Source organism: Trachypithecus francoisi, unplaced genomic scaffold (assembly GCF_009764315.1).
Source record: "Trachypithecus francoisi isolate TF-2019V2 unplaced genomic scaffold, Tfra_2.0 Lachesis_group11, whole genome shotgun sequence".
NCBI classification, from domain to species: domain Eukaryota; kingdom Metazoa; phylum Chordata; class Mammalia; order Primates; family Cercopithecidae; genus Trachypithecus; species Trachypithecus francoisi.
In genome coordinates, this window is record NW_022681456.1 from 20130189 (window position 1) to 20154876 (window position 24688).

Genomic DNA, 24688 nt, shown 5'->3' on the forward strand with positions numbered 1-24688 from the left:
CAGCCTGTGTTAAACACGCCATGTGCAGGTGTGTTGGTTTCCAAGGGTTGCCATAACAAGTGACCACAACTAGATGTCTTAAAACAACAGAAGTTTCTTCTCTTCCAGTTCTGGAGGCCAACAGTTCAAAGTCCAGGTTTTGGCACAGCTGTGCTCCCTCTGAAGCACACATGGTTAAGGCTCTAGAGATGGGAGGATTATTCTGCATTACCTGGATTGGCCTGATGTCATCACAAGGGTCTTTTCCCTCTTAATTTTAATTTTCAATTGAATTAATTAATATATTTTTTCTCCACTTTTACTTTAGGTTCAAGGGTTTTTACCTTGCATGGGTTTTTACATGGGTAAATTGCATGTTGCTGAGGCTTGGTGTATAAGTGATCCCATTACCTAGGTAGTGAGCATAGAACCCAATAGGTAGCCTTCCAACCCATGATTCTAACCTATGTTTTTTCAGAAACAGTGTCTCGCTCTGTCATCCAAACTGGAGGGCAGGGGTGCCATTATAGCTCACTGCAGTCTCCAATTCCTGGGCTCAAGGGATTCTCCAGCCTTAGTCTCCTGAGTAGCTGGGACCACAGGTTTGTGCCACCACGCCTAGCTATTTTTTTTTTTTTTTTTTTAGAGATGGGAGTCTCACTAGGTTCCCCAGGCTGGTCTCAAACTTCCGGTCTCAAGCAATCCTCCCACCTCAGCCTCCCAAAGTGCTGTGATTACAGGCATGAGCCACTGTGCTTGTAAGGACAAGGGTACTTATAAGAGGGAGGCAGGAGGGTTAGAGTTAGAGGAGGTGATGTGATGTTGGAAGTCGAGAGAGGGGCTGGAAAATGCTATGCTGTTGGCTTTGAAGAAGGAGTAAGGGGCCATAGGCCAAGAAATTTGGACAGCCTCAAGGAGCTTGAAAAGGTGAGGAAACATATATATTGTTTTTTTTTTTTTGGTTGGTGCAAAAGTGATTTTGAGACAGGGTCTTGCTCTGTCACCCAGGCTGAATGCAGTGGCACAATCATGGCTCACTGCAACCTTGATTGCCCTTGCTCAAGTGATCCTCCTGCCTCAGCTTCCCAACTAGCTGGAACTACAGGTGTACACTACTGCACCTGGCTAGTTTATTTATTTATTTTTGTAGAGACGGGGTATTGTTATGTTGCTCAGGCTGGTCTCAAACTCCTGTTCTCAAGCGATCCTCCCCCCTCAGCCTCCCAAAGTGTTGGGATTACAGGTGTGAGCCACTGTGCCTGGCTCAAATTCATGTGTTTTAAGCCACTAAGTTTAGGGCATTTTTTTTTTTTTTTGAGACGGAGTCTCGCTCTATCGCCCAGGCTGGAGTGCAGTGGCCGGATCTCAGCTCACCGCAAGCTCTGCCTCCCAGGTTTACGCCATTCTCCTGCCTCAGCCTCCCGAGTAGCTGGGACTATAGGCGCCCGCCACCTCGCCTGGCTAGTTTTTTGTATTTTTTAGTAGAGACGGAGTTTCACCGTGTTAGCCAGGATGGTCTCGATCTCCTGACCTTGTGATCCGCCCACCTCGGCCTCCCAAAGTGCTGGGATTACAGGCTTGAGCCACCGCGCCCGGCCTAGGGCATTTTTTAAAAACAGCAGTAAGAGGCAACTAATTCAGTGTTCTATACAAATGTTGTACTTTTGCTGGCAACACAGACAAGATGGACTAGCTCACCTGGAGGTGGGGAAGGGCATTCAGCTTGAAAGTTGAAGGTCAACCTTGGTTGTTCTTAGATGTTGTAAGTTGGCCTCATAGTTGCTGAGGATGGTGCCTATTGAGGGTAAATTCATTGCCAACACTGCTCCTTCCACAGGACAGAATATTTGTGGTGTGTGAGTGTATACGTGTGTGTGGTGTGAGTGCATGTGTGTGCATGTGTGTGAGTGCATGTGTGTGTATGCATGTACATGTGTGCATGTGTGTGTGTACATGAGCCCTCCAATGTTTAGACCTCCTTATGCAGTGGTTCCTGGGCCTAATTGTCTTCAACAACTGTAGAGACAGGGATGGTCTCACAGTTCTCAAAATAGAAGTTGATGGGATAGCAGAATAAAAACAGCCACAGTGAGTATCAAAAGATGGTTTAGGAGATGTTTGGAACTAAATGCCACATGTGCTTCTGGGTTGGAAAAGAATGTCCTATGAAGGACATTCTTGGCATGATTGTCAAAATCATCCCAATGGCTGTATTGGGACAATAACATATGAGTCCTAATCTCCTGAATTTGATCATGGCATAGAGGTTATTGAAGAGAATATTCTTGTTCTCAGAGATCCCTGTGAAAGTATTTAAGGGTAAAGAGATGTCTGGCAGTCTACTCTCAAAGGGCTCAGTATAAACAACAACTATAACAATGGGCCAGGCGAGGTGGCTCACACTTGTAATCCCGTAACTTTGGGAGGCCAGGGTGTGAGGATCACTTGAGCCCAGGAGTTTGAGACCAGCCTGGCCAATGTAGCGAGATGTAGCCCCATCTCTTTAAAAAAAAAAAAGATTAAAAACAACAATAACAACAACAATAATAACATGTGTACACACAAACTGTAACATAGCAAATGTTGCACATGGGTGCATCTATGTGAGGGGCTCACAGGAGTTTACGGAACCATTTTTCTAACTTTTTTAATGTTTCAAAGCTTCAGAATAAGATGTCAGGTTGGGGGGATAACTTTTTGAAAAAATCTGTCTGAAGAAGCCAGGAAAATTGGGGTCAGGGAGCAAAGACCAGGGGTCCAGTGAAAGTAGGGGTTAGGGTGGGCACAGGGGTGACTGCTCAGAGTGTCCTGATCCTTCTGGGTCCAGTTAGGGAAGTTCCCCATTCATAGACTCCCCATCCTCTGTGAAGTTTGCTAAACTAATTTACATCTTCATTGACACGGCAGATTGTTGCTCAGTTAGCCTTCACATTTCTGTGCAAACGGGATGTAGATTCCGCCTCCCATAACTTGGATATAAATAAATCTGTCTGTGAAGTGTGGAATTTGGTTGGCCCCACTGGCCTCAATTAATACAGTTGTCCCCAGTGTGGTTCCCAGAAAAGCCGAGAGGGCTCAGTGGTCTAATCTGGGAAGGTTCTTCTTGATGGGTTTTCTCTAATAAGCACTGAGCATGCAGGGGAGTTTGTGTTGATAGATTTACCTCTCCTTTTGGGGATGGGAGGGGGAAGACCAGTGCACCTGTTTCACTGCTGGTGCCTTAATTGGTTCTCTTGTTTTGGCCCCACTTCCAGCTCTTGCCCCCGGCACCTGCCTGAATGGAGCTCAGAACCTGTCCTGGTATCCACAGGCCTGCCTGCCAACCCCTTCTCTGAGCAATGCTCTGTTTCATGTCTCCACCTGCTCACCAGCTTTCTCTCTTGCAAAAATTAATTGAGATCTCGCATCTGTGGGTATCCCCCTTTCTCTTTGTTCCATTTTGCACTTCATAGTCATTGCCTTGATGGTGTGCGATGGGTTGAACTGTGTCCCCCTAAAAGATGCTGGGGTTCCAAACTATAGTATCAATGAATGTGCATTACCTGGAAATAGTGTCTTTTCAAATGGGATCTCATGAAGATTAGGTCATTATGCTGGGCCCTAATTCAGTATGACTGTTGTTCTTAGAAGAAGAGGATACAATAAGACAGACATGCACAGAGGGAAGATGATAAGAAGACACGTAGGGAGAAGGCCACGTGACCACAGGGGCAGCAGCTGGAGTGATGCAGCCACAAGCCAAGGACTGCTGGCAACCACCAGAAGCTGCGGAAAGCCTGGAAGAATTCTTCCCTAGGGCCTGCAGAGAGCATGGCTCTGCCAACACCCTGATTTTGAACTTGTAATAGCCAGAATGGTGAGAGAATAAATTTCTGTGGCTTTAAGCTATCTGTTTTGTGGAACTTTGTAACAGCAGCACAGGAAACTAATACAGAGTACTCTCAGATAAGACTTAGCCTAGGTGTCAGGAAGACCTTCCTGCAGCATGAAACACCCTGCATTTGGAAAACCCTCTTACCAGAACATTCCAAGATGGTGCAGGTAACTCATTATCCAGGTTGGGAGAAGTCAACCAGGTTTGAGCTTCTTTTTTCAGCCATTGCCAGCATCTTTTATCTCCACTCACATTATTGGTTGGGTCGGTTGGATCCAAGATTACTGGCCTATGTATTCCATTAGATTAAAAAAAATGTCAGTTGAGCTGCTTGTGGGAGGCAAAATCTGTTTTGGGGTAAGAGGCCTGGAGTGGGAATCTGGCAACTTGAATTTGGATTCCTGAGGCTCCTCCAAGCTGCTGAGGAATTTTGTCTACAACATCAAGCCCCTCTGGCCCTGTGTTTGCTGCTTTACAGAGACATTCTATTAATAAAATAACAAAGTGGTCTCCTCTTCCTGTCCCCCCATTGCCCTTTCTCTCTTAGCTCCTGCCTTCTATAAGAGGAAGTGTCTCTCCAGTGTTTGTTTAGGGGACAAAATGTGACTATGGCTTGGAACTTGAAAAGCACTGACTGGACTTCCCCTCTTTCAGACAGACCCCTCTGCCTTCCCACCCATGGTGGCTGCCATTCTGGTCCAGCACTGGCTTGATAGGGCAAGGCTGAGATCTCATTCTAAAGAGGTATGCCTGGCATGTGAATGATGAGGTACAGGGATAGGGCATGAGAAGCTTGGCACCTTGCTGATTGGAGCTGGTTCAGCAGGATGTTCCTGATGGTCTCATCTTCCAAGTTGTAGTTGACCATCCAATAGACACACAGCTGCTCATGGCATTTGATCAGCTCCAGAATGGTTCTGACGCCTTCAGCAATGTCAAAGTTGTCTTTTCTGCACCCCTGTTCCCAGGCATACACTGTAAGCAACTCCAGGGCATACGGAGACAGCAAGGGTAAATCCTTCATTTTTGTCTGGCACTGTGGGAGAAGAAAAGGGTAGCAGCTCATTTGGGGATCCCATTCTTACCATGTCAGGGATCTGAAATCAAGAAACCAGAGGTCTACAGGAAGTCATTCGCCTTTGCCAGAATACCTACAATTCAGCAGACTGACAATACCAAGACTTGACAAAGATGTGGAACAACTGGGATGCAGCAGGGACCTCTCTTAGGGGCCTGCAGGCCACCCACTGCCCCCATCCCACAAGCATAAAAATAAAGGAAAATCTGGAGTTCTTTCGAGGGAAATTCCAGGCACCTTACTAGCCTTGAAAAGTCAATGAGCAACTTGATAAGCAAAAATATAGTATTCAGGGTCTACAGGAGCAGTGAAAACAAACAAACAAACAAAACCCAATAAAATAAAAACAACAAAAAAAGAAGGTAATAGTCACTTAAAACAGTAGCCAAGGAAGCTAGAGTCAGAAGATGTTTTGTTCCCTATAGAAACTAAAGATAACATCTTAAAGTATGTCCCTGTCCCTGAGTTGATTTTCAGAAACTCAGGCCCCCACCAAGCAAATCGACTGGCAGGTAGACCTCAGATAAGGGGAAACTGAGGATTGAACCCTGACCTCATTCTTTGTTCTAAATTTCTTCCTGAGGGTCTTGGAGGAGGTCACACCTACGAGCCAGAGCTAACGTTCCTTTCTGCTGATCTGAAATTTTTAGATAAAGCTTCGCCCATTTCACCCATCACAAATCGGAAAGTCTTTGAATCCTGTGACCTGAGCCATCCATCCATCTCCTCCCTCCTGCTTGGAGACGTCCCACCTTTTTAGGTCAAACCAATCTACAGTCTCCATGTGTTGATTTATGGCTTTGCCTGTAACCTCTGTCCCCTCACCTTTAAAACACTTACCTGTAAGCCATCGGAGAGTTTGGCTCTTAAACATGAGCTGCCTGATTCTCCCTGCATGGCTCCCTGCAATAAATGCCTCACTCTCTCACTGCAATCCCAAAGTCTGTGTTTGGTTTTGCTGCGCTGGGTGGGCAGATCCCCAGTTGGGTTTGATAATATTCCTGAAACTTATATCTTGCTGATGGGAGTATAATTTGGTAAGATTTTGGAAATGATATGGCAAGATTTGCTATGGTTAAACAAAAAAACAAGTAAACCACAATATATTTTATATATTTACACACATATATGTACACAACATTCATATATGTGTACTGGATAGCCCAGCAATTCTGCTGCTACATATTTGCCCAAGAGAAATGAATGCTTACATTCACAAAAAGACATGTAGGAAAATATACATAGTAACCTAATTCATAATTGCCCAATTTGAAAATGACCCAATCATCTATTTGAAAATTGCCCCAATTTGAAAATAACCCAAAGCAGCAGAATGGATAAATGTGTGTTACATTCATACAATGGAATATGGCAAAACGTGAAAAAAAGTGCTACTATGGCTGGGTGCCGTGGCTCATGTCTGTAATCCCAGCACTTTGGGAGGCCGAGGTGGGTAGATAGCTTGAGCCCAGGAGTTCAAGACCAGCCTGGGCAACATGGCAAAACCTCATCTCTACAAAAAACACAAAAATTAGCCAGGTGTGGTGGCACACTCCTGTAGTTCCAGCTACGTGGGAGGCTGAGATGGGAGGATTGCTTGAGCCCAGGAGACAGAGGTTGCAGTGAGCCAATATCATACCACTGCACTCCAGCCTGGGTAACAGAGCAAGATCCTGCAACCACATGAATGAGTCTCTCAGACGTACTGTTGAGCAAAAGAAGGCAGACATAAAGTATGTATTGTATGATCCCACTTATATTGTTTAAAATCAAGCAAAACTAATCTGTGGTGGTGACAGATGTTAGAATAGGGGTTTGTTTGGGAGGATTACTGGGGAGACAGTGGGCTTGAGGCACCTTCTGTGGTGCAGGAAATGTTTCCTATGTTAATTTGGGTGTTGCTGGTAAGATTGCAAAACATGCATTGAGTTGTACACCTAAGATTGTTGCACTTTACTGGATGTCAATTATCTCGATAGAAAGGAAATGAATGGTAACCATATATAGACAGTTGGAAAATTACCTGTTGATGCCAGTGCTTTATCAAGAGGATCAAATCCTTTAGTTTTCTGGGACGGTTGTCAAAAAACTTCTGCTGGAGTTCAGTGAAGCAGATTGCAAACTCACCAGGACTGGCATTTGTCTTATCCAAGGATCTTTTGAGCTCTCGATAAATCCAGGGGCTGGGATTATCATTTAAGCCTGGTGTGAAAGATAAATTGGAACTTTGGTATTTATGTAACCTGGTCTCAGAGAGCCAGGGTTGCTCTACAATGAAAGTCAGTTATAGTTTAACAGCACACGATCCTTGTTTAATCAGTCAGAGGACTGGTACCTTTACATATAACATAATAGGAAAGGGCAACTTGGCCCATTAGATAATAAAGTGTAGTCTAAAATGACTGTAATGAAAACGGTATGGTGTTAACCCAAGACATGATCAGCAGAACCTAATGGAGGGATAAGAGATGGAATTATAAATGAGAAACAGAATTCTCCAAATTAGTAGGGAACAAGTGGGTTCTTTAAAAAATTGTTGGTGTTGGCATAATTAGTATACATCTGGAAGAAAGGAAAGTTTATATTTTACATGCAATATATTCTGTCATTGAGTCCATCCAGTGAATATTTTACTTCAGAGTGTCAGGGTACAGGGACTTTGAGAAGGCAGGCAAGGTGGCAGCAGGGCCGTGGAGATCTGGGGACAGAGGCTGGTTTAATCAATGGGTTTTCATTCTTGCTAGCTGAACTCCACTGTTTATAAACACATTTATTTAGCCAGGCACGGTGGCTCATGCCTGTAATCCCAGCACTTTGGGAGGGCAAGGCAGGTGGATCACCAGGAGTTCGAGACCAGCCTGGCCAACACGATGAAATCCTAAAATACAAAAATACAAAAATTAGCTGAGCGTGGTGGCACATGCCTGTAATCCCAGCTACTCAGGAGGCTGAGGCATGCGAATTCCTTGAACCTGAGAGGCGGATGTTGCACTGGGCCATAATTGTGCCACTGCACTGTAGCCTGGGTGACAGAGTGAGACTCTGTCTCAAAATAAAATTAAAAATAAAACAAACACATTTATTGATTGATTACTGATACTGAAACACCAGGGGTTCAGTCTAGGTCCTGCTGCTCACCACACCGAGAGCCAATGACTGAAACCACAAGTGTTGCCAAGAAGAAGGCTTTAATCAGGTGCTGCAGCCGAGGAGATGGGAGATCAGTCTCAAATCCTTCTCCCTGACAGACTAAAGTTAGGGTTCTATGCAGCAGGGAAGAAATGTACCTATGTGTAGGAAAGCGGGAATTAGGGAGGGGTGAGGAGGTAATCATGAGGAATAAGGGATTTGACATCCCATTGTCTGGATGCAGTGACTGGTGAGTTTCAGTTCTTTGATACTTTTTGAGAGGTCTGAGGTTCCTTTTCTGAGGAAGGAACTTAGATAAAACAAATGTAAGTTTCAAGCTTTAAGATCAGAAGGGTCAATTTCTATGTTCATTAAAAAACAAAACAAAAGAGCCCCCCATCTCCCCTCCAAAAAACCAACAGAAACAAAAACAAACAAAAAAGTGGTCTATGAGACTACTGGATTTGTTTCATCATTATTCTTACTTTTAGAGACGGAGTCTTCTCTGTCACTCAGGCTGGACGGCAATGGCACAATCATAGCTCACTGTACCCTCAAATATATTTCAAGGCTCAAGTGATCCTCTTGCCTCAGCCTTCTGAGTACCTGGGACTACAGGCGTGTGCCACCATGTTTGGCTTTTTTTTTTTTTTTTTTGAGGCAGCATCTTACTATGTTGCCCAGGCTGGTCTTGAACTCCTGTCCTCAAGTGATCCTCCCATCTCGGCCTTCCAAAGTGTTGGAATTACAGATGTGAGCCAGCACCCTGGCCCACAAACACATTTAGATAAGCAACCAGGAGAAAGCAGCTAGCTTGTTCCTTTCATACACCCCAATGGATATTTACTGACTCCCTAGGCCTGGTTCTGGGCACTTGGCATGCAGGGAGGTTGACAGAAATAACGTCCTATCTTCCTCCATAATGATAATAAATAGCCAACATTTATGGTGTGTTTACTCTAAGCCTTTTATGTACAGTGAAACATACAAGCCTCACAAAACTCTGGCAAGTGCAATTGCAATTACTAATTTACAGATGAGGATAGTGGAAATGCCAGCAAGTCTAGTAAATAGGTACTTCTTGCTTTGGGTCAAAGGCCCCAGGGGGAGAGTTGTGGTACGCAACAGTGGAAAGAGATGCAGAATTGGAGACAGCTAGCCTGGACCTGGTGTAAAAATAGGCCAGATTAGTTAGGCTAATATTTAGTTTAAAAAAAAAAAGAAAAACAAGTTACCAATTCCCCTGTAGGTTGCATTTCTCAGAAAGTGACCCTGTGTTTCCTTGCAGAAAAGGGAGCGTGTAATAATTTGGAATGTGCAGCTCTACTACCATCTAGTGGCGGCTTCTGGGTAGCACATATGGGGAAGACCTTATTTCTCACTCACATTATCCTTGCATGATGGGATGAGCCCAGTAGAGGGCGCTCTGGCCAGGTCTTCCAGCATGGCACTTGGAACAGGAGGACAGGACTTTCCTGTGAGACTTATGAGTGCACTTGTCTCCCCCTTTGACTCCAGCCCCTGTTTGAAGCAGGCTCCCACCCCCAACCCTGTGAGCATCCTAATGGCCCTGGAAGCTAGTTTCTAGTCTGACTGTACAGCTGGCAGGCATAAGTGAGTAGTAGGACCAGGATAAGAACTCAGAACTGCTAATCTCCCAAACTGGTACATGTTTCCCCAAGCTAGGCCACCTTTCTGTGAATGTGAGTTATCAGGATGTCTGTATGTCTCCTCCTTATCAGTGATGCCTGGGCTAATCGTTCTTCATGGTTCCTGGTAACCCAGAAATTCCTTAAAACTATATGTGATGGAAGGTACTCTGGCCATGGGCTTTTCTGTTTCCCCATTTGCTTAATGATGGCTTAAGTTTCAGCTTGGGAATTTTCTCTTCCCCTCCTCTCTCCTCCCCTCCCCTTTTCTTTTCTTTCTTTTTCTTTTTCTTTTGACAGGATCTTGCTGTGTTGCCCAGGCTGGAGTATAGTGGTGTGATAAAAGCTCACTGCAACCTTGAACTCCTGTGCTCAAGTGATCCTCCTGCCTCAGTCTCCCCAGTAGCTAGGAATATAGGTGCATGCCACCGCATCTAATTTTTAATTCTTTGGTGGAGATGGGATTTCACTATGTTGCCCAGGCTGATCTTAAACTCCTGGCCTCAATCAATCCTCTTGCCTCAGCCTCCCAAAGCACTGGGATTCTAGACATGAGCCACCGTGCCCAGCCTGGAATTAAGTTTGTGATTATATGTGCACTTGTACTTGAGACTATGCTTTGTGCTTGAGACTATCCATCTATCTACCTCATCTATAAGTATATATATATATTTAATATCTATCCATCCATCCATCTACATTCATTTGTCCATCCATTTACCTTCCATCCATTTATCCATCATGATCCATCCATTCATCCAACAACTATTATTAATGGTGAACATTGTACTAGAGATCAGAGAAGAACAAGATACTCATGATACCTGTCCTCATGGAGCTTATAGTCTACGAGAGGAGAAAGCTAAATAAATTATTTCCATGTAAGTTGTGAAAGGAAAGTAAATCTTGGGGCCCCAAAATCACGCAATTAAAGTCAAGCTGGGAACTTCTCAGGACAAACCTGCCTCCCATTCTATTCAAAGTCATCCCTCTGCTCACTGAGATAAATGCATATTTGATTGCCTCCTTTGGAAGAGGTTAGTCAGAAACTCAAAGGAATGCAACCATTGGTCTCTTATCTACATATGATCTGGAAGGGAAGGAGGACTCGGACACCTCATTATACTCTCCTCCCTTTGGAATTCAGGCACACTTGACAAACGCTAACATTAAAATAGAGATCCCAAGACTGACAGAACAGACTCTTTGTAGCAGTATGACACCAAATTCCAACTTAACTCTGGCATCGCCTGACAGATAACAGGCCCTAAAGGAAATCAAAAATATTTTACCCCAAAATATATTTCTTTTTTTTTTTCAGATGGAGTTTCACTCTTGTTGCCCAGGCTCGAGTGCTATGGTGTGATTTTGGCTCACTGCAACTTCTGCCTCCCGGGTTCAAGCGATTCTCCTGCCTCAGCCTCCCAAGTAGCTGGGATTACAGGTATGCACCACCACGCCTGGCTAATTTTGTAGTTTTAGTAGAGACAGGGTTTCTCCATGTTGGTCAGGCTGGTCTCAGACTCCCAATCTCAGGTGATCTGCCCGCCTTGGCCTCCCAAAGTGTTGGGATAACAGGCGTGAGCCACCGTGCCTGGCTCAAAATATATTTCTTTGACACATTTTGGAATGGCCCTGCAAAGCTGTGTCCTGTGGAAAAATTAACATTCTGTGGAGAATCCCCTTCCCCTTCCAGATTTTCTCCTGATTCAGGAGAGATTTTAACTAATAGTCTGACACCTGTAAGGTCTGATAAGGGACATTTACTACCTATTGTCCTTGAAGTCTGCTACCTGGAGCTTTCATCTACATAATAAGAAACTTGTCTTCCACAACTTCCCTTTTCTTAAGCTGAACTCCTTCAACCAACTGCTAATCAGGAAATCTTTATAACCACCTATGACCTGGAAGACCCTACTTTGAGATATCTTGCCTTTCCAGGCTGAATCAATGCATACCTTATGTGTACTGATTTATGTTTCTCCCTGTAAATTCTGTCCCCCTAAAATGTATAAAAATCAAGCTGTAACCTGATCATCTTGGGCACATGTTCTCAGGAACTTCTGATTGTGTCACAGGTCATGGTCTTCATATTTGGCTCAGAAAATAACCTCTTAAAATATTTTACAGAGTTTGGCATTTTTGGTCAACTTCCTAAATGCAATGAAAAGCTATTAGAGGCAGAGTGTGTGACACAATGATATTTGTGCATGGAAAGAGAGCACCAGCTGCAGGGTAGAGAGAGGAGTCAGGGAGACTATTAAGAAGCCATTACCACATCTCTGGTGGTGACGTTGATTAGGGAAGTAGCAGTGGGAAGGGAGAGAAATGATGCAGATTTAGGAGCAAGTTAGGCAGAACTGGAAGGACTTAGTGATGGGCTGTGAGTGAGGAGATGGGGGAGTTGGAGATACAATCCTGGCTTAGGTGTATAAACCAAAAATAAAATTCTAAGCTCCCCAATCATCTGAATGGACCCCCTCCTCTCAGCAAAGCCATTCTAAAGTTGACCTGAAAAACCAGTTCAGGCCATGATGGGAAGGAGGAGCTGACGATTCCTCATGATACTTCCCTCTTTTTTGGAATTAGTGATAGAACAGGTTCTTGTCTGATAAGAAACATTTACAATCTATTCTTTCTGAAGCCTGCTACCTGGAGGCTTCAGCTGCATGATAAAACTTTGGTCTCCACAATCCCTTACCATCATAACCCAGATATTCCTTTCTATTGATGATAACTCTTTCAATCAATTGCCAATCAGAAAATCTTTAAATCTACCAATGACCTGGAAGCCCCCACTTTGAGTTGTCCTGCCTTTCCAAACCAAACCAATGTACCTCTTACATGCATTGATTGATGTCTCATGTCTCCCTAAAATGTATTGCATTAGTCTGTTCTCATGCTGTTAATAAAGACATACCCGAGACTGAGTAGTTTATAAAGGAAAGAGGTTTGATTGACTCACAGTTCCACATGGCTGGGGAGGCCTCACAATCATGGTGGAAGAGCAAGAGATGTCTTACATGGTGGCAGGCCAGAGAGAGCTTGTGCAGGGGAACTCCCCTTTATGATACCATCAGATCTCATGAGATTTATTCATTATCTTGAGAACAGCATGGGAAAGACCTGCCTCCATGATTCAATTACCTCCCACCAGGTCCCTCCCATGACATGTGGGAATTGTGGGAGCTACAATTCAAGATGAGATTTGGGTGGGGACACAGCCAAACCATATCACGTATACAACCAAGCTGTACCCTGACCACCTTGGGCACATGTCATCAGAACTTCCTGAGGCTGTGTCATGGGCGCATCCTTAACCTTGGCAAATACACTTTCTAAATAGATTGAGACCTGTCTCAGATACTTTTGGTTTACAGGTGATAGCATTGCTGGAAAAGAGGGTACTGATTCAGATCCCAAGAGAGGGTTCTTGGATCTCATGCAGGAAAGAATTCAAGGCAAGCACAGAGTATGGTGAAAGAAGCAAATTTATTAGAAACTACTTTGTTACAGGGTAGGGCGTCCTCAGAAAGGAGAAGGAAGAATGTGCCATTTTTTTGTTAGTGTCTTTGTTTATAAGAAACTCTAAGGAGCTATAATTAAAATTGGAATGTGCAGAGGTGCTCACTAAAGGTAGAGGCTATTGGTGCTGTTAAGTCAAGTTTAGCCTAAAGCTGCCTCCTTACATATTTTAAGTTTGGTCTAAAATTTCTCTGTACATGGTGAACTATAACCTAAAAGGATGTGCGAACAGACTGCAACCTACTCTTGTGCCGATCACTGAGTTTTGGCCAATCAAAGGTGGCCAACTGCTCAAATCTCGTTCAAATAAGGCCAATGCTGAGCTATAACCAGTCTGGCTGCTTCTGTATCTCACTTTCTTTTTCAGTACATCACTTTCCTTTTCCTGTCCATAAATCTTTCTTCCACCACATGACTGTGTTCAAGACTTTCTGAACCTACTCTGGCTCGGGAGGCCTCTAGATTCGTGAATTGTCTGCTCAGTTAAACTCTATTAAATTCAATTTGGCTAAGAACTTTCTTCTTAACAGTGGTATTGATGACCATTAATCCTTCCACCTAAGCCTGCTCATTAATGTTGACTTTAAGCAGGCTGTACTTTTAGGACATCTGGACATTTTGTAGGCTTAGTGGGAGATGTTTTGTATGGCCATAAATATTCTGCAATTATAGTTGGTGGTCAGCTTAGACTGTGGCTATTTTCAGACCCAAGTATTAAGCCTGTAGGTTCCTCGTGAGTGCCTAGCTACTCACTTTAAGATGGAGTCATTCTAGCCATCTTTTATTAAACCAGAAGCCTGGTAAGCAGAGGTTACTTTAACAATAAGCAAGAGTGTGGGAATGTTTGCTGAGACAGGAGACACAAGAGGTAGACAGGTCTTGGGGATTTATGAGTTGGGTTCAAGGCACCCCTCAAGCTTTGATAGTTATCTGTGGAAGGTTGTTGCCTTGATTTTGACCTGGTAGGAAGGCAGACTTCAAATGCTTGCCCCAGCTGGACTTTTCCCAGATGTCTGCCTCATCCTCTCACTCTAACCAACACTGACTCTGGTCAACACCCTCAAGCGTGATCTGCGGACTAGCAGCTCATCACGGAGCTGGCTAGAAATATGAAATCCTGGGCCCTGACTCAGACCCTCTGAGTCAGGATCTGCATTTTAACAAGGTTCTGGGTGATTTATGTATACAGTATGGCTTAAAAGGCTCTGCCTTAGATTCTAGAATCCAGAACATTTTCTCCAAAGACAATCAGGATATGGGGGAGAAGTTAGTTCTAGAGAAGAGAGTGAGTCCAGGGTAGAAAGGATTCTTCTCTCCTGAGGGTCTATGGTCTCCCATTTTTTGAAAGCAGCAGTGGTATCTATGTCACCCATGGCCTAGAGGTTGCATGGGGCTATCTGGCACCCCCTTCTTTGGTTTTTCTTCCCCAACACCCAGGAATACTTACTGAGAGCATTGAAGGCAGCCAGCACCTCAAAAGAGACTCTCTGATTTTTTGTGGACAACTGGATGGTGAAGCCATCATGGGACTTCTGAATCTCGAAACAGTCTTTCATCCATTTCGTGTACAGACAGAACTCCAGCCTATGCCCGATCTTCTCGAGGATGTCATGTTGGCTTTTCTTCTGATCCTGGAATTGTTTTAAGTTACTGAAGAAGAGGACGAGGGTACCATCGGAGTTGCCTCTTAAGACTGTTTTCCGTCCATAGGAGCCACCCTGCCAGTGACAAAGAAGCAGATGTGAGACTCTAGATTCTGGGGTCACAGGGATCTCTAGCAGGCAGTGGTATTTCTCAACTCAAGTAAAAGCCAAAAATGGTCTTAAAATTGAGTGGCAGGCATCCATTTGCCCCACAAAGACCTGGTTGGGATGCTCATAGTAACACTTTCCATGCTAGCCCCAAGCTGGAGGTGACTCAAATGGCTACTGACAAAAGAAACGGATTGAACTGCCCCATCTGCCACCACTTGCACCTGTGCTTACTGTCCCAGGGCCTGAGGATAGGATTGCCCCACCCACCATTGTTGCGGGTGCCTGTGCGCATCTGGGGGTATAGGGGTCAAACTGTCCCACCTGCTGCCAGCACCTGCACGCACCATCCGGGAACCTGAGGACAGGCTTGCCCCACCTGCCACCAGCATCCACATGTGCTGCCCAGGGGCCAGGAGACTGACCCATCCTGTTTACCACCAGCAGCACAGGCACACACCATCCAGAGGTCTAAGGATGGGCCCACTCTGCCTGCCACCAGTGACCACATGTGTCTCCCAAGGGCCTGGGGACCAGCCTACCCAGCTTGCCATCACTGATGCCTGTGTACACCACTTGAGGGCCTGAAGGTTGGCCTGCTGCTGCCACTTCCACACAGGCCACCTCGGGGCCCAAGGATCTGCCTATTCAGTCCACTGCTGCTACCACTGGCACCTGAACATGTTGCCTTGAAGTCTGAAACCCTGCCCACCTGGACACACCAGCACTGGCACCCACATACACTGCCTGGGGGTCTGAGGACCAGCATGCCTGGCGCACTGTTGTCACCACTAGTGCTCGAAGACCAGCCTGCCTGATGTCCCTGTTCCCAGCACAGCCTTTCCACAGACTCCATCAACAACTACAGTGTCAGACACTGAGGAACTGACAGACAACATTGATGCTAATGAAATCATTTGGAGGCTTCACTAACTGTGTGCACACAGAATCAAAGCCAAAGTGCTCCACTCAACCAACACTATAGACACATCTACAGGAAAACATCTTCTTATTTTATTTTTATTTAATTTTTTAGAGACAAGGTCTTGCACTGTCACCTAGGCTGGAGTGTAGTGCACAATCATATTTCACTGTAACCTCAAACTCCTGCCAGAAGCAATCTTCCCACCTCAGCCTCCTGAGTCACTGGGATTATGGGCATGAGCCACCATGCCCAGCAGAGGAAAATGTCTTTCCCTATGAAAGCCAATAAATACAATTGGAGAAGTGACTGTTATATTAGCTGTGCTGATATCAATGTAAGGACACAGAAACATGAAAAGGCAAGGAAACACGGCACCTCCAAAGGAACACAATAATTCTTCAGTACAGATCCCCCCAAAAAATTATATCTATGCAATGACTAAGAAAAATCCAAAACAATGATATTAAAGAAATTCAGTAAGATACAAGAAAACACAGATAAACAATACAAAGAAATCAGGAAAATAATTCATACTCTGAATGGGAAACTCAACAAAGAGATAGATATTGTTAAAAAGAACCAAACAATTCCTGAAACTGAAGAAATCAATGAATAAAATAAAAATACAACTCACTGCTTTAACAATAGACTAGATCAAGGAGAAGAAAGAATTTTTGAACTTGAAGACAGGTCTTTTGAAATAACCCAGCCAGACAAAAGGAGAGAAAAAGAAATAAAAATGAGTGAAGAAAGCCTATGTGCCATATTGGTAATCATAAAGCAATCAAATATTTAAATTTGGAAAGATCTAGGAGAAGAGATGGGCAAAGGCATAGAAAATCTATTTAATGAAGTAATAGCTGAAAACTTTCCATGTCTTACAAGAGATTTAGACACCCAGATACAGGAAGCTCAAAGATTCTCAAATAGATTCTACCCAAAAAGGTCTTCTCCAGGCATATTATAGTCGAACTGTCAAAAGTCAAAGACAAAGATAGAATTCTGAAAATAGCAAGAGAAAAGTATAAAGTCACATATAAGGGAATCCTCCTCAGACTAAGAGCAGATTTCTGAGCAGAAATCTTACAGGTCAGAAGAGAATAGGATGAGATACTCAAAGTGCTGAAAAAAGAAACCCTTTCAGACAAGAATACTATACCCAGCAAAGCTATCCTTCAACAATCAAGGAGAAATAAAGCCTTTCTCAGACAAGCAAAAACAGAGGGAATTCATCACCACTAGACTAGTTCTACAGAAAATGCTTAAGAAAGCATTACATCTGGAAGCAAAGGGATGATGTCTACCATCATGAAAACACCCAAAAGTATAAAACTCACTGGTAGAGCAGATACACAAATGACAAAGAGAAAGGAGTCAAATGTTATCATTACAAAACCCCCCAAAATTGGAAAGGTAGGCAATAAAGAGAAAGAAAAGAACAAAGAATGTACAAAACAATCAAAACAAATACAAAATGACAGGAGTAAGTTGTTACTATCAATTACAACCCTGAATTAAACAACAGTTTAAATTCTCCAGTTAAAAGATATAGACAAGCTGAATGGATAAAAAATAAGGTCCAACTATATGCTACCTCCAAGAAACTCACTGCATCTGTGAAGGTACATGTGGACTGAATGTGAAGGAATGAAAAAAATATTCCAAGCAAATGGAAACCAAAAGTGTGCAGGAGTAGCTATACTTATATCAGACAAAGTAGACTTCAAGTCAAAAACATAAAAAGAGACAAAGAAGGTCATTTTATAATTAATGATCAAGAGATCAATTCAGCCAGAGGATATAAGCATGTGTATATATGTATATAGACATATATACGCCCAACAGTGGAGCACTGAGATATGTAAAGCAAATATTAGAACTAAACAGAGAGAGAGAGAGAGAGAGAGAGAGAGAGAGGCTTTCAATACAATAATCGCTGGGAAGTTCATCTCACTTTTGGTATTGGACAGATCACGTAGACAGAAAATCAACAAAGAAATACTGGACTTAGTCTGCATTATAGTCCAAATGGACCTAATGAATGTTTACAGATTATTTAATCAGCTACAGAATACACATTCTTATTAGCACAGGGAATGTTCTCCAGGATAGACCCTATGGTAGGTCATAAAACAAGGCTCAACAAATTTTTAAAAATTGAAATACTGTCAAGTATCTTAATGGATACTTACCACAATGGATATAGACCACAGTGGAACAAGAGGAACTTTGGAAATTGTACAAATACATGAAAATTAAACAACATGCTCCTGGACAACCACTGGGCTGATTAAGAAATTTAAAAGGAAATCAAAAAATTTCTGGAAACAAATGAAAATGAAAACACAACATACCAAAACCTAAGGGATACAGCAAAGTTTGAAGCAATACATGCTTACATAAAAAAAGTAGAACAATTTCAAATAAACAACCTAACAGTTCATCTCAAGGAATTAGAAAAGCAAGAAAGGCCAGGCATATGGCTCGCATCTGAAATTCCAGCACTTTGGGAGGCTGAGGCAGGTGGATCACCTGAGGTCAGGAGTTCGAGACCAGCCTGACCAACATAGTGAAACCCCGTCTCTACTAAAAATACAAAATTAGCTGGGTGTGGTGGTGCATGCCTGTAATCCCAACTACTTAGGAGGCTGAGGCAGGAGATCACTTGAACCCAGGGGCAGAGGTTGCAGTGAGCAGAGGTCGCATCATTGCACTCCAGCCTGGGCAACAAAAGCAAAAATCCATCTCAAAAACAAACAAAAAAAGCAAGAATAAACCAAACCTAAAATTAGCAGAAGAAAAGAAATAATAAAAATCAAAATAGAACTAAACATAATAGAGGCTAAAAATTAACAAAATGAAAAGTCGGTTTCTTAAAAGCATAAACAAAATGGATGAACCACTACTTAGACTAAGTACACTAAAAAAAGAGAGAAGACCCAAGTAAATAAAATCAGGGATATAAAAAGGAGACATTACAATTGATACCACAGAAATACAAGGGATCATTAGAGACTATCATGAACAACTATATGTGAATAAATTGGAAAGCCTAGAGGAAATGGATAAATTCCTGAACACATACAACCTACTAAGATTGATCCAGGAAGAAACAGAAAACCTGAACAGACCATAGAGTGAGGAGATTGAATCAGTAATAAAAAGTTCCTCAACAAAGAATAGCCCAGGACCAGATGGCTCTACTGCTGAATTCTACCAAACTTATAAAGAAGAATTAACACCAATTCTTCTCAAACTATTCCAAAAAAATTGGGGAATTATTCCTAACTCCTTCTATGAAGTCAGCATTACCCTGATACCAAAACCAGACCAAAGACAACCAAAAAGAAAACTACAGGCCAATATCCCTGATGAACATAGACACAAAAACCTTCAGCAAAATACTAGCAAACCAAATCCAATAACACATCAAAAAGATAACACATGATCAAGTGGGATTTATCCCAGGGATGCAAGGATGGTTCAACATGAGCAAGTCAATAAATGTTGAACATTTGCACATCACATCAACAGAATGAAGGAAAAATCATGTAATTATCCCAGTAGATGTAGAAGAACATTTGGTAAAATTCAACATCCCTTTATGCTAAAAACCCTCGACAAATTAGGCATGTAAGGAACATACCACAACATAATAAAGTCCATATATGACAAACCCACAGTTAACATTGTACTGAATTGAGAAAGGCTTTCACATCTATCCTGGAAGTCCTAGCCAAAGCAATCACACAAGATAAAGAAATAAAAGGCATCCAAATAGGAAAAGAAAAAGTCAAATGGCCCCTCTTTGCATACCACATGATCCTCTATACAGTAAAACCTAAAGACTCCATCAAGAAAACCTCTTAGAACTGATAAATTTGGTTAAGTTGCAGGATACAAAAGCAAAATACCAAAATCAACACACCATTCCAGCATACCAAAATATCAACATATTCTACACATCAATAATGAACTAGCTTAAAAAGAAATCAAGAAAGCATCTTATTTATAGTATTTAACAAAAAATAGCTAGGAATACATTTAACCAAGGAGGTGGAAGATCTCTACAATGAAAACTACAAAATACTGATAAAAGAAACTGAAGATGACACAAGCAAATGGAAAGACATCCCATGCTCATGGATTGGAAGAATTAATATTGTTAAAATAGCCATACTATCCAAAGCAATCTGCAGAATCAATGCAATCCTTATAAATACCACAGAAATAGAAAAAACAATCCTAAAATTTGTATGGAAATACAAAAGATCTCAAATAGCCAAAAGAATACTGAGGAAAAAGAACAAAGCTAGAGGCGTCACACTACATGACTTCAAAATATACTATGAAGCTATAGTAACCAAAGCAGCATGGGATTGGTATAAAAACAGACATATAGACCAAAAGAAACAGAAGAGAGAACCCAGAAACAAAGCCACATATTTACAGTCAACTGATTGAGAAAGCACCACTGGGGAAAGGATACTCTCTTCAATAAATGGTGTTGGGAAAACTGGATATCCACATGCAGACAAATGAAATGAGGCCCCCATCTCTCATCTTATAAAAAATTAACTAAAAAATGGATTAAAGAGTTAAATGTTAAGGCCTGAAACAATAAAACTAATAGAATAAAGCAGAAGAGTAATGCTTCAGGATATTGGTCTATGCAAATATTTTGTGGCTAAGACTTCAAAAGCACAAGCAACAGAAACAAAAATAGACAATTGGGACTATGTTAAATGGAAAAGCTTCTGCATGGCAAAGGGAACAATCAAGACTGAAAAGACAAACTGTAGAATGGGAGAAAATATTTGGAAACGATTTTTCCAAAAAGGATTTAATATCCAGAATATACAAGGAACTTGAACAACTCAGCAGCAAAGAAAACAACCCATCCCATTTAAAAAGCAGGCAAAGGAACTAAATAGACATTTCTCAAAAGAAGACATACAAAATGGTCAATGGGCATGTGAAAAAAATGCTTGACATCACTGATCATTAGGGAAATGCAAATCAAAACCACAATGAGATATCATATCACCCCAGTTAGAATAGCTATTATCAAAAGGACAAAAAATAACAAATGCTAGCAAGAATTTGGAGTAAAGGAATCTTACACACTGTTGGTGGGAATTTAAATTAGGACAGTCATTATGGAAAACAGTATGGAGGTTTCTCAAAAACTAAAAATGGCATTACCATTCGATCCAGCAATCCCACTACTAGGTATTTATCCAAAAAAAGGGATAACTGTACCCCCATGTTTATTGCAGTACTATTCACAAAAGCCAAGATACGGAATCAACCAACGTATCCATCAGCGGATGAATGGATAAAGACAATGTAATATATATACATGGTAGAATACTATTCAGACACAAAAAGAATGGAATTCTGTCATTTGCAGCAATGTGGATGGAACTATATAGGTCATTATGTTAAATGAAATAAGTCAGGCATAGAAAGACAATTATTGCGTGTGCTTATGTAGAAGTTAAAAAAAAGTTGATCTCATGGAGGTAGAGAGTAGGATCATAGTTACCAGAGGCTGGGGAGTGGAGAAGGAAATGAAGAGAAGTTGGTTAACGGATACAAACATACAGTTAGATAGAAGGAGTAAATTCTAGTGTTTGATAGCACAATGGGGTGACTATAGTTAACAATAATTTATTATCTATTTCAAAATAGCTAGAAGAGAAGATCTGAACTGTTCTCAACACAAAGAAATGATAAATGTTTGAGATGACGGATATCCTAACTACCCTGACTTGATCATTTCACATTGTATCCATGTGTTAACTATCACATGTACCCCATATAAATATGTACAATTATGTAAAAATAAAAAACAGTAGAATGGACAAATGTGGTATATTCACACAATGGAATTGACACAACAATGAAAAGATAAACAACTGCACTCCACAACATAAATTTCATAAACATCTTTGGACAGAGAAACCATGCACTAAAGCACACAGAGCCCATGACGCCATTTATATAGGGTCACCCATGCATCCTGGTTTACATTCCCAGTTTTGGCACCAAAAGTCCCACATCCCAGGAGACACCCCAATCCTGGACAAACTGGGATAGTTGGTCACCCTATAGTCATAAAAAGTTTAAAAACAGGCAAAACGTGTCTATGCTATTAGAGGTCAGGAGATTGCCTACTTGGGTTTGGAGGTATTGATTGGATTGGGGGCCCAGGGTTCTGGGGCGCTGAGAATGTTTTGTTTCTGGATCTGGGTGGGGGCTGCACAGTTACATTGTTTATGGCTACCTATCAAGCTGGACACTTTGATCTGGGTAGTTTTTCTGTTTTACTTCAGTGAGGAAAAATGTTAACACTATTGAGAGGCAGGATAGCGTAGTGGTTAAACATGCATGCCCTCAAGTCAATTACCCAGGCTTAAAATCCCAGTTCTGACAACAGCTGGTAACCAAACTCGCCTTAGGTTCCTGACCTGGGCCAGGGCTGGGGACCACCATATGTCTAGATTTCTTTATTGCGGCACTAGCTGGTGTGTGCAAAGGGTAGAGACCAAAAAGTGTGGCACCAGCAGAGAAGGGACGTCAGCAGTGCAGGAGGGTAAGAGGGTAGTATTGGGCCATGAGGACCCCCATGCCCCCAATTCTAGGGTCCTGGCACCTCCCCAATCCCCCTTCCTCCCCAGAGGTCCAGAATCTTCAGCCTCAGTCCTGAGATTTGTGTCCCCAAAACCAAATATTTCTAACTGATGAAAGCCACTCCTTCTTGCTGCGGAGAAACCAGAAGGCAACATGGATAGTTTGACCAAAGTCTCTAGCCTCCATAAGCTTACTCCGCTGTACTGTGGAAAGGATAGAAGAAAATGGCAGTGAGTAATCACAGTGAGTTCACTGAGCACTATGTGCCAGTCTTTTGCTAAGAATGTGATGTGCTCAAGCCTTACGATACTCTGAAGTGGGTACTATGTCTCTCCCCATTTTACAGATTCAGAGACTGAGGCACAGAGAGGTTAGGTAGCCTGCCCAGTGTCACACAGCTCTGGAGCAAGAGCCTGCTCCAGAGCCTGAAACTCCTACACCACATCCCACCCAAGTGTGGGCTTCACACATAATAGGCGCCCAGCACCCAGTAGCTCGGCCTTGCCGCCTGCCTCCCATAGCCCCAACCTCAGCCCTGGACTCACAATGGCCACTCCTTGCACCAGGGGGAACTGCTTGGGTGCCTGCAGGACATCACAGATGATGTTCACCATGTCGTCGATCATTGTCTGACACTCTTCCTCGGGCTTCAGGTGTTCCTGGATAAACCAACCCAGCCTCTGAGCAGGCACCGAGGACAGCTGAGACCCCCCATTTCCCATTGCTCTCAGCTGGCTGCCGGCAAGACAATGAATGGCAGGATGGGAGGCAGAGGAATTCTTGCTGCTGCCCGGAGCCAGGAAACAGAAACTGAAGTCTAGAGGCCTCTCTCCACCTACTGCAGCAAGCTACCAACTCCTGCATCCGGGGCAGGGAAATCAAAACTAACTTAAGCTCAGAGGCTCTGCCCCGCCCCCTGCAGCGAGTTTACCAACTCCTGCATCCGGAGCAGGGAAACCAAAACTAACTTAAGCTCAGAGGCTTTCGCCTTCCCCTTACAGCAAGGTTTACCGACTCCTGCACCCCAGCAGGGAAACCAAAACTGACTCAAGCTCAGAGGCTTTTCCTGTCCCCTGCAGCATGGTGAACAGCCCTTCAGGGGCTCCCCAAAACTTGAGGTTAACCAGCCTCTAGAACCCCATTATGAGGGCTTCATACCTGCTAGACATCTGTCCTTGGGAACATCACCTGCCCTCTTTGCGCCTCAATTTCCCCATCTGTAAGCTGGGAAAGTGTAAGCCCCATCTGTAAGCAGCTCTTTCATAGGATTAGCTTGATGATTAAATAATACCTGCAAAGTGCTTAGAAGCAGGGGGCACAGGTCATCTTTTGAGGCTCTGTCCCTTTCCCCCTGTTCTCAGTGACCGGGGAACTCAGATTCAGGGAGAGGAGCAGAGGAGAAAGAGATCCAGAGAGGAAACTGACTTGCTCAGGGACACAGCAAAGCAGGGACCTAACTAGACTCAGGTTTTGGTCTGCTTCTGTGTAAACACAGACCCCAGAGTGGTCAGCGGGTGGGAGCCTCTGTGTGTCCAGTTTCTCAGCACACTTGTGGACAGCCGTGGGACCATATGAGGCACTTGCCCAGTCCCTCAAGGGCAAGAAAACACGCCCCAAGTGCGTGAGCCAGAAAGGAGAGAGAAACGCAACTCCTGTGCCCAGAGCTTTGAAAACAAAACTCACAGAGAACTCCCAGACAGCTGCCTTGGCCCAGAAAGAATAATTCACAGAGAAGGCAAAAATCTTCAAGATGTCAGGTGGGGGACCGGGGCCCTTCCATGCTGGGATGGTTAATTTTATGTGTCAAGTTGGCTGAGCCCAGGTACCCAGATATTTGGTCAAACATTATCCTAGACCTTATTGTGAAGGTATTTTTAAGATGAGGTTAGCATTTACATTGGTAGACTTTTTTTCTGAGGAAAGCGGATTATCATCTGTAAGGTGGTGAGCCTAATTCAATCAGTTCAAGGCCTCAATAGAATAAAGACTGAGCTCGCTCAAGGAAGAGGGAATTCTGCTGCAGACTGCCTTGGCCTCCACTTGCAGCAGCAACTCCTTCCTGGGTCTCCCACCTGCCAGTCTACCCTGCCGATTTTGGATTTGCCAGCCTCCACATTCACATGAGCCAATTCCTTAAAATAA

General features: G+C 43.1%; 1 protein-coding gene across 1 annotated transcript in view; it reads right to left on the reverse strand.

The window, feature by feature from the left end:
* The window catches only part of OAS2 (2'-5'-oligoadenylate synthetase 2), a 31998-nt gene extending 8521 nt beyond the window's left edge, over positions 1-23477 (reverse strand). The window contains exons 1-5 of the mRNA XM_033220514.1: positions 23092-23477; positions 14682-14952; positions 6955-7133; positions 4654-4889; positions 3998-4142 (exon numbers count right to left, since the gene is read on the reverse strand). Of these exons, the coding sequence (XP_033076405.1) occupies positions 3998-4142; positions 4654-4889; positions 6955-7133; positions 14682-14952; positions 23092-23268 (1008 nt within the window). The 5' untranslated portion in view covers positions 23269-23477. The remainder of the gene's footprint in view (positions 1-3997; positions 4143-4653; positions 4890-6954; positions 7134-14681; positions 14953-23091) is intronic.
* Positions 23478-24688: the final 1211 nt, after the last annotated feature.